At 37.4% G+C, this 14,402-nt stretch overlaps 1 protein-coding gene across 1 annotated transcript; it reads left to right on the top strand.

The window, feature by feature from the left end:
* The first annotated feature begins 3,233 nt into the window (after positions 1–3,233).
* stx7l (syntaxin 7-like) lies at positions 3,234–14,147 on the top strand. The gene is made up of 10 exons (XM_022190447.2): positions 3,234–3,322; positions 6,663–6,755; positions 6,842–6,911; positions 7,346–7,436; positions 7,540–7,677; positions 9,641–9,687; positions 9,776–9,866; positions 9,981–10,053; positions 10,728–10,810; positions 11,486–14,147. Exons 2-10 carry the CDS (start codon positions 6,671–6,673, stop codon positions 11,579–11,581), a joined length of 774 nt encoding a protein of 257 aa, XP_022046139.1. The 5' UTR covers positions 3,234–3,322; positions 6,663–6,670; the 3' UTR covers positions 11,582–14,147.
* The last annotated feature ends 255 nt before the right edge of the window (positions 14,148–14,402 follow it).

Below are 14,402 nucleotides of genomic sequence, written 5' to 3'. Positions count from 1 at the left end.
CATTTTAATCAGCAATATAAAATGTTATGGGAAGAAGGCAAAGTCATGACATGGGAAATTCTCAAATTCATAATAGTTCCTTTAAAGATTTTATTTTTCAAAACAAAATAATTGCATAAAGTTGTTTCCACATCAGCAAATTACTACACAGAAATGTGCATTTCACATTCATACTAAGTACGTTCTGCCGCTTTCTACTTCCACTCCACTACATTTCACTTTGAAATGTTATATTTTCTTCACTACATTTGTCAAAATGCTTTAGTTTTCATTGTAACATTCAGATTTGACAGAATGAATCATTTACAACCTGTAGTTATGGATTAAACCAGTAGTTTCCAACTTTTTCCATCACATTCCAGATGTTAAACAGCTGCACCAAATAGTAATCATGTTTTAAAACCATTTTATCATTTCTCCTACAAATCAATCATAAGTCTTTTTACACAATTTCTTCCAAAAATCAGTAAAACTTTCCCCTCTGAACCTACATTCCGTTACGATTACATATTCCAAGAAAAGCTCCAGTGATCTGGCAGCTTTTTTGAAGTTGCAGACTCAAAAAAAAAAAGATTTAAAAACAAATGAACCAGCTTTTTAAATGCAACTAAGGTCAAAGTTTTGATTTTCCTTTAATTTGTCCCCCTTCTGAAGTTGTGTTGTAGCGTTTTTAACCTATCAAGCCGATACCGAGCAACATTAGACTCTGTTTGGAGATGTGTCTAATAAAAGTACCAAGAGATAAGGACAAATTATATATTGTTATTATTGTTATTAAATTTACTTCTATAGCACCTTTTAAAAGCACAGTAACAATGTGCTTCACAAAAAGACATTAAAACAGACAAACATTTTAAAGGATATTAGAACATTATAAAAGACTATTAAACAGTACAAAAGAGCAACAATAAAACCATAAAGACAATAACATATTTAATAAAATCAACTATAAAACAATAAAAGTCGACTGTAAAGCATTAAAAAATATTAGAACTCAAAAAGTTAAAAACAAAGCAATAAAACAGGCAATAAAATGTTGAAAAGACAAAACATCTTTCTTACATACATCTCTGACATGTATAAAAGTATGTATGAAACAGCAGAAAACTGGAATACTCAAGTAATTCACAAGTGTTTTTAAGTACTGCTTGAGTAAATGTACTTAGTAACTTTCCACCACTGCTACTAACTGAACTGGAAAATTTAGGACCATGTTGAGATCAGCACTTTATACCGTTTTTTTAAGCATCATTTATCCCACAAACCGGCTCTAATAACCATTTATTTGCACAATTTCTTCCAAAAAAAAAAATCCGCTCCTATGATCTTTTTTTTTTTTTGCATATTTTATCCCACAAATCAGCTCTTTGTGAATCTCTGATCACCAAATAAAATTCAGTGATCAGCTCCTATAAACATTTTTTTTTACATCATTTCTCCCTCAAATAAACCCTAAAAACTGCTTTTTTTTTTTTTTTTAAATGCAGTTTCTTCCAAAAATCAGCCCTTGTAACCTTTTTGTACATAATTTCCCCCAGATATCAATAACCATTTTTTAACAATTTATTCCAAAAATCAGCTCCAAAAATCACTTTTTAACCACGCCCGATGGGTACGTCGGCGGGGTTATGGGGATGGCTAGTGTGACGTCACGGACCACTTCCGTGTCCAAGCCGCGGCGCACCGAATGAAAACACAATGGCAGTAGCGAAAGAACCGGTCACCTTTTTCACTGTGACATCTTATTTTGCGAATTTTCCGAAGTCGGTAAAGCGAGGTCTTAACTCTTACAACTCAAACAGAGTTGTAAGAGTTAGTGTGCTGGCAGGTGGTTTTAAAGGGAAAGTGCAGGCGTCAATGAAAAGGAAAACGTACAGTGTTGAGGTGAGTAGCTAAGTAGCGTAAGCTAACAAACACAGGATGTCAGAAATAAAGCTAGCTTTATCATCTGTGTGAGGTTAAATGTCGTTTACTTGGCTTTGTTAGAGTTGTTATGTTAGATTTGAAAAGTATACTCTGAAGATTCCCAGCAGCACACTCTAGCGCTAACTTCTGCCGGGAGCACATGGCTAATTTGCATATGTAAATAACTACGCATCTCTTTACACTAATCACGAATCCATAACAGTTAAAATAATCTTAGCCAAACATTTTTAGCAAGTCAGTCCAAGTATTGGACTCAATTAAATCCAAGTCACATAGACCCATATCCTAGTCAAGTCGAGTATTTTGGGCAGATTGGTCAAGCAAGTCCAAGTCCCCAAAACTGGGACAAAAGTCTCCCTCGGCAGACTTTATTCTTATAAATTAAAAGTATAAACTTATTATCAGAGACTTTAATCTCGACCACTTTTAGTTTCTTTTGTAATGTGGCCCAAACACTCCTCATAACACAAAAAGACAACATAATTCAAGCGGCTAATACTAGCTAGCGCACGTTAGCTCCCGGCGCTAAATGTATTTTCTAAGATTAGAAATCCAACTTACCTTATCAGTGTCAGCCATCTTCTCTTCTCCTTTTCGTCCAGAGGAAAGTGGTAGAAAGATATCGTTTTATTTACATCATTTCTATTGTTGCAACACAGGACACAACACAGCACCATTATATCGTTGGTTTGGTAGGACACGGAAGTGACGTAGTTACTAGCCATCCCCATTGCATTCGGTGCGGTATCTGGCTGGGTAAGTAAGTAAGTAAGTAAGTAAGTATGTATGTATGTATGTATGTATGTATGTATGTATGTATGTATGTATGTGGCTATGTCCGGTCTGATATCTCTGCAACCGCTGAAGTCAGGATAATCAAACTTGGCACTGAAGATCAGTCTAAGGTCCCCTGCTCAGTTGTGGAGTTACAGGTCAGCAGATCAAGTAGGGAGGGAGATACGTACAATGATCAAAATTGATACATATTGCATCAGTTGTATAGGGAGGACAGGGTTTTCGCCAGCAGAGGGCGTGGTTCTGCACTCTACTGAGGGCTCATCTAGTTAACATAATGTATCCAGACGTCAGCCCTTAAATCAGTTTTTATATAATTTTCCAAAGAGATCAGCTCTTATAAGTGGCTTTTTTGCACAATTGCTTCCAAAAATCACCTCTTGTGAGAATTTTTTGAAACATAATTTCGACCACAGATTAGCCCTAATAAAAATGAGTTTTTTCCCAAACATAAATAATCCTAATAATCAGCCCTTTTAACTTTTTTTTTTTTTTTACGTAATTCCTCCCAGGGATCAGCCCTCTCTCAGCAGACATCATGTGACGGAGGAGTGGCAGAAAATCAGGAAACGCTCGGCTGCTGTTGCGAGTCACCAGAAAGGTAAAGTAAAAACTTTTCCACCGCTCTGCTCCACTTTTACGCACGAACCGTAGTTCGGACGCACGAAGACGAGCATTTTTAAAAAGCTGTTTCATGTATTTGTAACGAGCAGAATCAGATCATCTGTTCTCCGGGGAACGACAGAGAAACATGTTAAACTGCTGTGACTTCGGTTCTAACTCTACGACTTATGTAGCCTTCAGATTTGATGTAAAGTTCCCTAAAAACCGCTTCTTTGAACTAATTGTTTGATTCTTCGTATGTAAAATTCCTGCCGTTGAAAAACTCGTTTGATTTCCGCATTTTTATGGCACTTAAAGAGACAGACTATCAGTGAGCAGGCGGGGCTGCAACAGGTAGAATTAAAACGACATTATCTTAATCACATTGAGGCTCCGGAAAAGTAACACAAATGAGAAATGTGCGCTGACGGTTGGTGTCTGTCAGCAGCTGGTTGTTTCAGGAGAACAGCTGCAGGTTTCAGTCCTTCAGGCTGAACTCAGGAAGTCTGCATGACTGACTGTCCGAGCAAACCTGCTGCAAACTGCACACAGAACAGTGTCAGACTGAATGTGTTCCAGCTTTCAACAGACTCGCAACAGAAAAAATACACATAGATAGACAAAAGCTGCTTTAAAAATAGACTTACAGTTACTTTTATTCAAACAACAAGTTTAAGATCATAAGATGATGCACAATCATAGTGGACAAAATAATTTCACAGCTTTTATTTACATACACAAGTAAAAATTTGCATGAATAATTTTGGGCTTGACTGTGTGTGTGTATTTTCCATAAATCAATAAAAGTATAATCTGAATAATGGAGCAGATGTTATAAATAAGGATTCTACTGACATATGAATTCCAGAGAAAATTTATGTCTTACATTTCTAAAAATAACTTCCGAATATTGATATGGAAAGGATTTTCTGCATAGAAGTTTAGGTCAAAATGATGAGAATTAAGAAAGCAAAAAGTAAATATGGATATTTTTATTCGTCAAATGATCCGAAATAACAGAAAAATGCATTGATTTTCTTCAAGTGACAAAGGCTGCAATTCGTGGCGAAAATTTACGAAGTTTACACATCAATATACAAAAACTACTGTACTACATACATAGAATAGACTAGAACTGACATACTTGGGCCCTAAACCATTCAGAACTTTATAAACTAACTAAATAAAGTCTGTCCTCTGAGAGACCTGAAAAATGGAGTGATGTGATCGACTTTTTTAGTTTTGGTAAGGACTCCAGCTGCAGCGTTCTGGATCAGATGCAGTTGTTTTATGGACTTTTTAGTCAGACCTGTAGAGACACTTTTACAGTAATTTAATCAACTGAAGATGATTGCATGGACCAGTTTTTCAAGATCCTGCTGAGACATGAGTCCTCCTTTATTCTTCAGGTGATGTGAAGCTGACTTACTATGACAAAAAGCAAAGACGATTGTACGTAGCGCAACATATACAATAGATATACATCTTGAACAACTACTGTGATACAAATAATTAGAACAAGAATAAAATTACAGTTAATAACCTGAAAGGATTCCTGCGTACCAAGAAGCCAACAGCAAAATAGCAAGAATTGAGAATAAGAGAAGTTTTGTTAATTAGTATAATGGACTTTCTTGTCCAGCAGAAGGTCAGAAATAACAGAAAACTGCGGAGATTTCTTTCACATAGTCACCAAACATAGAGGCATTCTCAGGAAAAAGCAGCGGTTAAAGTTCAACATCCTGCTTCACACATTTCCAAGTATCTGTACTATCGATCTACCAGGATGGAAATAACGTTCGGCTGAGTTTGTCTCAACCCACAACATCTCCTTCATCTCGGTCACATTTAAAAGGAGATGATGGTTTCACACTGTCCACCTCGTGCTGGAGAGGTTTCATGGTTTGGAGCAGCTCCGCTAGTAGAGGAAATCTGTCAATCTAGCTTTCATGTATTCTCAGCTTTAACAGGTTAGTTATTGTAACAATATCTGTAGTTATATCATCGCAAAACTTAGCACTTTTGCTGCTTTCAAAAAGCATCAGGTCTCTCCTTTTGTGGAGTGAACATTTTATTATATCTACTCCTAATGTTGGCTTCACTAACAAGTGTAAACATCAAATATAGTGGTTTTTAAATGTCCATATTCACTGTGCAAAATTAGAAAACAGCTGAAATTTACATATAATACATGTCAAATTTATTTTATGACATTTCAAAACCAAAATGTCAAATTTTGCTGATTTCAATATTTTATTCTGAAGGCTTTCACTAAACCGATAGTGACGATGATGCTGATGTAATTCTGCATGAATCGACAATGTTTTTCTTAAGAGATCCAATCACACATTCTTTGGAAGTTTATTTTGTCTTAAACACAAGTATATGAAGACATATTTTTAAAATAAAGTCCTAACCAATAGATTTCTGAGTTCAAATATTCATATTGCAAGTCACTGTTGTTAAAACCTGACCAGGATGGCAACTAATGATTCTTTCCATTGTCAGTTTATCTTATTTTCTGATTTAATCACTTAATTGTTTGGTCCAAAAATATGAGAAAATAATGATAAAATATGTTTAATTCACTGTCATAGTAGAGAAAATTGCCCAGAAAATATTTACATTTAAGACTCTGAAATCAGAGAATTTAGACGATTTCGTCTTTAAAATGACTCAAACCAATTCTCAAAATATTTTAGAGTAAATATAACACACAATACATAATAACAAATTGAAAGTTGACAGCCACTTAATTAATTGTTGGAGCTTTAATGAAAAGACGCCACTTCCAAACTAACTTACATCTATCGAAGTGTTTGTGGCTCGTAGTTGACTCCCTGTTTTGTCCATAAATTAAATAAATGACATTTGTGCCTGTGTACTATTACATGCATTAAAAACCAGAAACTTTTATGAAGGTGCAATCAGAGAATTTAAGCTTTTTACATCATTAGAAAATGGTAGCATGATAAAACTGCCAATAACAGTTTGCAAATGAGTGATCCTTTTAGTATCAATCACTAAATATAAAGTTGAAATCATGTCTGTCGTCGCAAGATCGAGGAAATAATAGTGAAGATTAAAGGTTGAAATCACTGATGATGCCTGTATTTTGGTATTAAAACATTTACAAACAGAGACATAGCTGCTAAAATGTCTGTGATGTTTGGCTTTTCGGCAAATTGGCAACATGTGGATAATAAATCGATGTTTGCAGCTTGGACGTCTGGAAGTATTTTCACATGTCGGTCATGAGAGCAGAGAACTAACCGCAGTTAACTGTAGTAACGAGGTCTCCCGTCACATGACCCCGTGTGATGCTGTGTGTCTTGCAGCTTTCATCATGGCATACCAGGCTGGGTTTCAAGAGGAGCCCAGTGTTTTGGTGAACAGCATCAGCACTAATATCCAGAAAATCACAGTACTGAGTAAGATACAGCTGAAACTCAAAGATTACACCCAATTTAAGGACACATTATGTACAAATAAATGGTGTTTCTCGCCTCTTTTCCAGCCTCCGAGCTGCAGAGGGCGGTGTCACTTCTGGGAAGTGAGCAGGACACCAGCTATCTCCGACAGACGCTGTAAGTGATGGACTGCTTGTTTTAGTTTATTAGGCAGTGCATATGAGAAGTATTCACCTCCCTTGCAAGTTTTCTAATTTAATTGCTTGTCAATATCGAATTATAGTTCATTTATTTTGACTTTTGTGGCAAGAATTTACCAAAAGGCCACCAAGACAACTGTGACCCTTCCACTTAGACATAAGAGTAATGTTTTTGTAAATTCTCATCAAAAATGTATTTAAATTGACTAGACGTGAATGTTCAAAAGAACAAAAGGGGAAAACTTCTAAGGAGGGTGAAAACTTTACATAGGTACTGTATCCACTGTGATGGAAAAACTAAACTGTGCTGGTACTGATTCCACTCACAACTGACATTTCATTTTCTTTCAAGACTATTTTTGTTCCTCTGCCATTTAACAAATTGAAATATTATATTTCTTTGGTCACCAGTCAACAGAAACGGCAGCAAGGCAACCATCTGGCAAAAGAGACTGACCGGCTTATCAAAGGGTTTGCTTCCCTTCCTGTCGGCCCTGATCAGGTATGAAAGTCTGAGCTGATGTTCAAAGTTTTGTCCCAGTGTTGCACATCATAGCTTGAACATATAAACTTTCTGGTAATGTGTTTTTCTACGTGTGTTTTAGCGGCAGAGAAAGCTGCAGAAGGAGCGTCTGCTGAACGACTTTTCTACCGCTCTGAACAGCTTTCAGAGAACACAGAGGGATGCAGCCAACAAAGAGAGAGAGTTCGTGGCCAGAGTCAGAGCGAGCTCCAGAGTGTCTGTGAGTAACCGCCTGTCTCACCTGTCAGGTTAGCGACTCATTCAAGCAGAGCTGTAAAATTAAATGAAGTTATTAAACAAGATGCCGCTCAAAAAGCTAGCAGAAGGTGCCATCAAAAACTTCAAGGACTGGGCTTCAAAGTAGTCTACTTGTGCAGTGATACTCTGCTTCAAGTGCTCATGCAACGCTCATAATGCTCCCTTAAAGCCCTGTTCTGTAAGACTGTCCAACTCCAACTGTGATTAATCTTTTAGACTGTGTCTAAACGGTAAGCTTTCAACTTGAATTTGAAGAAGACAAATCCTGTGGAGGACAGCAATTGTGTAATTATAACTGAAAAAACTGTGACTTGACGCTCGGCACAGTGAATCATCCATATGCCGTTACACAGTAAGTACCAGTTCAGGAGGTTTGAATGTTCTTTTTCAGATGATTCAGGATGATACAGTATAATTCTGCATGGCGGTTTGAAGAATTCATGGTGCACAACCATGTGAATGTTGAAGAAAACAAACAAGCTTTTCCAAAAATCACTCAAGTCCGTACAAAAAGATGACAATGAATTCTCCAAAATATCTCCAGACATGTGCAGATTAACAAAAAGGTTATCAAAAGGACAAAAACTTATCCGAAATGACAAAAATGTCCCGGAAAAGCTCATACACTTGTCCATAGCAACCACAATTTGCAAGACATTATGTTGCAGTAAAAGAAAATGAGCCCAGAGTGAATTATAGTGTGACAGGTACAAAAATGCCCCGAAATTGTACTAAGTTGAAAGTTTCCCTCTGAGGGATAAATTTGCAGTTCACAACCACATCAGTGTAGAAGAAAACAAACAAACTTTTACAAAATGACTCATAATTTGTCCAAAATGGGGAAAAAAAAGTCAATATTGACAATAAATTGGCCAGAATGACCTCCAACTTCTTCAAAAGAACAAAACGGGCCCAAAAGTGCAAAAACATTTCCATGATGACGTAAATTTGCCCACTGAGTGTAAAAATATAAACGGAGCAAAAAATGCCCAGAAGCTGTACAGTTGAACTCCATGTGGACAGTTTGACTCTAGGGGACAAATATACAGTGCACAACCACATGAATGTTGAAGATGTCAAACAAACTTGTGCAAAATGAATCACAATATGTCCAGAATGAAGAAAAAATGTCCAAAATGCCTCGAAACTTGTTCAAAAATAACAGAAATGTGTCCACATAGTGTTATAGGTGGCATCAGAACAAGGTTTCTGTTAAACATTCCATATATTTTTACCTGCTGTTTAAATAGCTCAACAGAACTTGCCTATATGATATCTCTAGGTATTATACAGCTTGAGAGGATTGCTGAAAAATGCTCCGATTTTCAATTTGGTTTGGTTTCAGGGTCCAGAAAACCAGCAGTAGATGATTTACTGGCTCATGATGGGACAGAAGGCAGCAGGGAGTTTGTGATGTTGGCCCATAATAAACCATTTAGAGCTTTGTTTATGAGCTAAAAGACTTTAAAATCGTAAGGTACAGGGGAGCCGGTGCAGCGCTGCCAAGTTGGTTCCTCTTTCATTTCTCAGTTAAATTTGTAACAGCAGCAGATGTCAGTTCAGAAACATTACTGCACCCCACACTGTGACTTTTAATTGCGACTGTTTTAGACTCGAGTTCCCTTGACAGAACCTGCTCGCTTGGCAACTCTGTTCCCCCATCGCTTATCTCACTGCGCAGAAAAGTCACACTGATAAGCTGGAAATGTTACTTAATGCTTTAATGGCGTCTAAAGAACAACTCTTGGCTGTAAAAGAAGCTGCAGGATTAGTTTTTTCTACGCGACTATGCATACGTTTTGACAATGAACTGTTCTGTAGAATAACATATTTAAAGAGGCTGCAGGTGTTATAACAGCCTGTGCTTCCCCATAATGGAGGGAATAAAGTCCTGTGTGGTTCATGTCCATCATTATCTCGAACAGGGAGGTCAGCCTGAAGACAGCTTTGAACATGCAGATCCTTTCCAGAGGTAACAGCACAGTTTGTACATCATTATCATCCTTTCTGCCCTCATTATTGTCACAGCAGTGATTATTTTATTCCATCTCCATGTTCAGGGATTCCCAGATGCAGGCTCAGACTGATGCCATCACTGAAGAAGACCTGAGGCTGATCCAAGAGAGAGAGTCAGCCATCAGGCAGCTGGAGGTATAAACCACAGCTAAATGTCCACTTGTGGGGCTGGAGTATAACTCAGCATCGCTCTGTAAAGTCACAAACATGATCTCTAGTCAACCATCTGTTTTTGTGTTCTGTATTTAGTCCGACATCACGGATATAAATGACATCTTCAAGGACCTGGGGATGATGGTCCATGAGCAGGGAGACATGATAGGTGAGCGTCTGTTACCAAAACACACTCTACATGATCTGCTTTCAGCTCTTTGTTAATCCTTATACTGACAGTAAGAACAGTTTGTTACATCCTTCATGCCTCCTTTCGTCACGTAGTGGCTCTGGTCAGTAGGTGGGATATAGCTGGCTGCAGGTGAGCAGTCAGTTCTTGAAGTTGATGTGTCAGAAGCAGGAAAAATGGAGAATCTTAGACAAACTGTCTTGATGAGAGAGGCTTCTCCAGAGCAGCAGGTATTGTGGTATTTGTTCCTGGGATGCAGAGGTTATTAAAAGTGTCAAAGGAAGGACAATTAGTGAACTAGTGCAGCAAAAAGAGCAACAATTATATGTGGACATAAAAGAGAGAGGCGTGTAATTCAAAGAACACCATCTCCACAGTGAAGCATGGTGGTGGCAGTATCATGCTGGTGGAATGTGTGGGGATTTAATGTTGTGACTGGTTGGTGTCTTCAATTTAATTTAATGTTAGCTTTTCAAGTATTCTTAGTAGCATTTTTGCAGCAGGACATTCAACCAGTTGTCTCTTGTCACCTTTTCTCACCGTCAACTTGATGTTCATCCTTTTTGAGCCTTTGCAGGAGTGTGCAAAGCTGCAAAGTGCGAATTCCTCTATCTCCTGCTGCATGTGAATTCTGTGTTTTGTGTGTTCTGCAGACAGTATAGAAGCTAACGTGGAGAATGCAGATGTCCATGTCCAGAATGCAACGCATCAGCTGCAACAAGCTGCCAACTACCAGGTAAAATATGATAAAACAGAGAACAGAAGTAACAGTGCTGCAGCGATCAATCAATGAGCTGTTAACTGTTGGGTCAATAAATTAATCTGGGGTGATTTTTAGAAAAAAACAAACTCGAAACGTCATTCTAACCTCTTAAATGTGAATATGTTCTGTTTTCTTTCCTCATCTGTGGCAGTAAAGTCTGTATCTTTGGATTGTGGACAAAACAAAACTTTTAAGGACGTGATTTTACCATCTGGTTTCAACACTTTGACTATTTCTAAACCAACAACTGTTTGATTAACTGAGAAAAAAATCTACGGATTAATTGAAAGTGAAAATGATTATTTGCATTCTTGATGAGGAACAGAAACTATGAAAGGAGAAACATTCGGATTTATAAAAGTTGGCCTATAACTGGTGAATCAGTAAAACAGTCTCAACTGCCTTGAGGCATTTCTTATAAAACAGAATGTGTGCGTAACTCTTCACCTACTGCACATTGGCTGCCTTATGCAACCGAGTTATTAGTCAGTTGGATTTCTCAAATGAAACCAAAAAGAAGCAGCTGACTCACAAGGTGATCTGATTCATGCCGGGGCTGTGAGTCACTTCAAATGTCTGTCTGTCCAATGAAATTCAGACAATATCTTTTATGTTTTTAATGCGAGAATGAACTTCTTTTCTCACCAGCGGAGCTCCCGGAAGAAGATCTGCATCCTCATGATACTGTTGGCAGTAGTCGGTGTTGTAGTAGGACTTATCATCTGGGGTGCTGTCAGACAATGAGGTCTTCCTCCTCCTCCTCCTCCTCCTCGACAAAGGATGAAGCATCATCCTTCTATCGTCTTCCTCTCCCAGCCCTCTCAGGATGGAGGTTTCATTTTATTTGTAAGATATTTTGGTTCTCGCTGACAGGACTGCACACTCCATCACTGTGAAGCAGAACTACAGTAGCGCTGGGAGCTTATTGTTATAATCAGATTTGGTTGAATTAATTGTGCCTGATTTATGTGCGGTTTCGTTGCTCACCTGTTTGTCAGGTGAAGCAGTAAACATAGGTGGGGTCACTTGTTGCCAATGCACTGACAGTGTGTGGTCTCTCTATTAAGCTGAATGGTAAATAATCCAAAAGATGGTGGAACTCGCAGGTAATGTTTCCAGATCATTACCTACAAGTTCTAATAATATTTTTTAGCTTTTCAGCAAAGAAGGTTTTAAGGATATTTTTCATTTCAGGTAATATTCAATAAGGTTCAAAGTTTTAACTGCAGCATTCAGGGGATGTTTGGAAGATGTAGTCATGGGAACAGACTACAAAGATCTCATGATAGCAAATATCACAAGAAAGGTTTTGAAGACTTAATTGAGACTTGCTCAGATTTAATAAAATGTTCTTCAAATATGATTTATTAACAAAGGTAGAACATTCTACCTGCGATATTCTGAGGATGTTGCTGAGGTAACACATGATAGAACATTCCTATAATTTTGAACTTTTGGTGGCTATCCACTGAAGGAACTCGGTCGATCTACATTCCAACCCTCGCCTATTGTCTGGGTAGTGACCAAAAAGTGAGGTTGCAGATACAAGCATCCAAAATGAATTTCCTCTTCAGATAGGATGAGGAGCTCAGACATCCAGTTAGGCCCTTTCAGTTGTTCTGTTTCCATTGTGGTGCAGAATGCAAAAGCTTCGACTGCAACTTTAACTCCAAGTGTACCAAAATAGCGACAGTAGCTTCTGGACGTAACTCCAGTTGTGTGAGACAATAGATAATTGATCAATAGGGGTTTGTTATGCTTGCCTGTTTGGTGAATATTAGGTTGTTGATGGAGATGTTGGAGAAAACTACTACTGGTTGAGGACTTCTCATTGTCATCTCTGAGATAAACCAACCAGCATTTGTCTTATTCGACTTGAACCAAACAGCATTTCGATCCACGCAGCGTTTTTTTTTTTATCAGGATTTACCCTGGAGTAAATACTTCTTCCACTCTGAAAAAGGTTCTATAGAAGGTACAAAGGGTCATGCTGCTCCACAAAGATAAGTTCCTGCAGTGGAAAACAGCCCAACGTTTAAAAAAAAAATGTTTGAAGGCTTGTCAGGCCAAATAATGTGTGTTTTTGTAGAATGTCTTTAGAGAGCGTTATCCTACATTTATGAAGAATATTGTGGGAACTAAAACCAAAAGAAAACTCCCAATGAAATCATTAACAAAAATTTGTTAGAATGTTTTTAGATCAAAAATATTATATCTGTGTAAGAGGTTATCGTTCATACTGCTGCAGCTGCTGCCTTTTTGTCAGGGTAAATATGAAAAGTCTACATGCAATAAGCTTATCTGCAGTTAAAGGTGAAGTGTGCCATTCTGGAAAATAAAATGAAACAACAAAATTAAAAGAGGATGAGTTTGAACATGCACAAGCTGGAATAGTGTTGATTGGTGCCAGCCACTTTGTTTCTTCTTTGCAGAGGCACAGCTGAGCACAAACACCAATTTTTTTTTAAGTGCACACTCGTAACACATAGCTATTTACTAAATTTGACCAAAACTGTACTGTATTAGAATCACTGACTTCACCTTCAAGTGCAGTTTATAAAATTACTCCAAATAACCAAATCTTGCTTTTGCGAAATGTAGCCAAACAAGATTCAGCTTTTTAACCTGCTATGATCGAATGACATTCCAGCCTTTCTAATCTATCGTCTTCTGTATTTTAAGTTATAATTAACAATTCTCAATATTAATTTCAAATTCATACTGTTGTATTATAATACAAATCAAGCAGCATTGTACATAGTCATCCTGAATCTTGTGCTTTAAATTACACTCCATAAACAGTCATTCTACACAATAAGGGGAAACTTGTTTGTTACTTTAAATAAATCATGTGCTTGTATTTGGCTTGTGGAAGAAAATCTTTTTTTATTAAATTACATTGTCAAACACAACGACTATAACATGTAGCAGAGGAAAAGATTAGGTAATACTTGGTGGTTTTGTGATTTGCTTTAACCAACTGAACAGATGTTTTTATTCATTTCTGCTAGTTCGATGTTGCTACAGGTTGATGCTTGTATGATTATTTCTGTTGAAGTCAAATGTCACCATTTTTTTGGTGACTGATTTCTTTTTGCATCACAAAAATGAAGAATCCAAAGCTTAAACCAAAACCTACTAATGCTAAGTGTAGTTGGTTAACTACAAAGTATTGTAAGTTAATGCAAACACTAACACTACTGTTGCTGCAACTATTTGCCCTAGATGTAAAATTGCAATCATGTGTATGTTTTTAATGTTAAGATTTAACTGCTTGCCATTTGTTGAATAAATGACTTGAATGTCCCGATGCGGTGGAAGTGAGATGAGTGCTTTTTTTTTACCAAACACTGAGGACTAGTTTCAGGGGATTTGGAGGCAATCAAACAGTGAAATATAAGAGGACTGATAACAGATCCCTGTTGTACACCTCAGGAGAGTTTTGTTTGTTTTTTTCCAAAGTTTGGCCTGAAAAGAGTTAAAATCACATTGTTTTGTGTATCTTTGTTCATTGAAAATAGCACAAACGAATAGTTTCAGGGACTTTGAAGGCCATGTTGACATT

Source organism: Acanthochromis polyacanthus, chromosome 16 (genome assembly GCF_021347895.1).
Source record: "Acanthochromis polyacanthus isolate Apoly-LR-REF ecotype Palm Island chromosome 16, KAUST_Apoly_ChrSc, whole genome shotgun sequence".
Taxonomy (NCBI): domain Eukaryota; kingdom Metazoa; phylum Chordata; class Actinopteri; family Pomacentridae; genus Acanthochromis; species Acanthochromis polyacanthus.
Note: the sequence above shows the minus strand (reverse complement) of the source record. Positions and strands in the feature narration are given on the sequence as shown.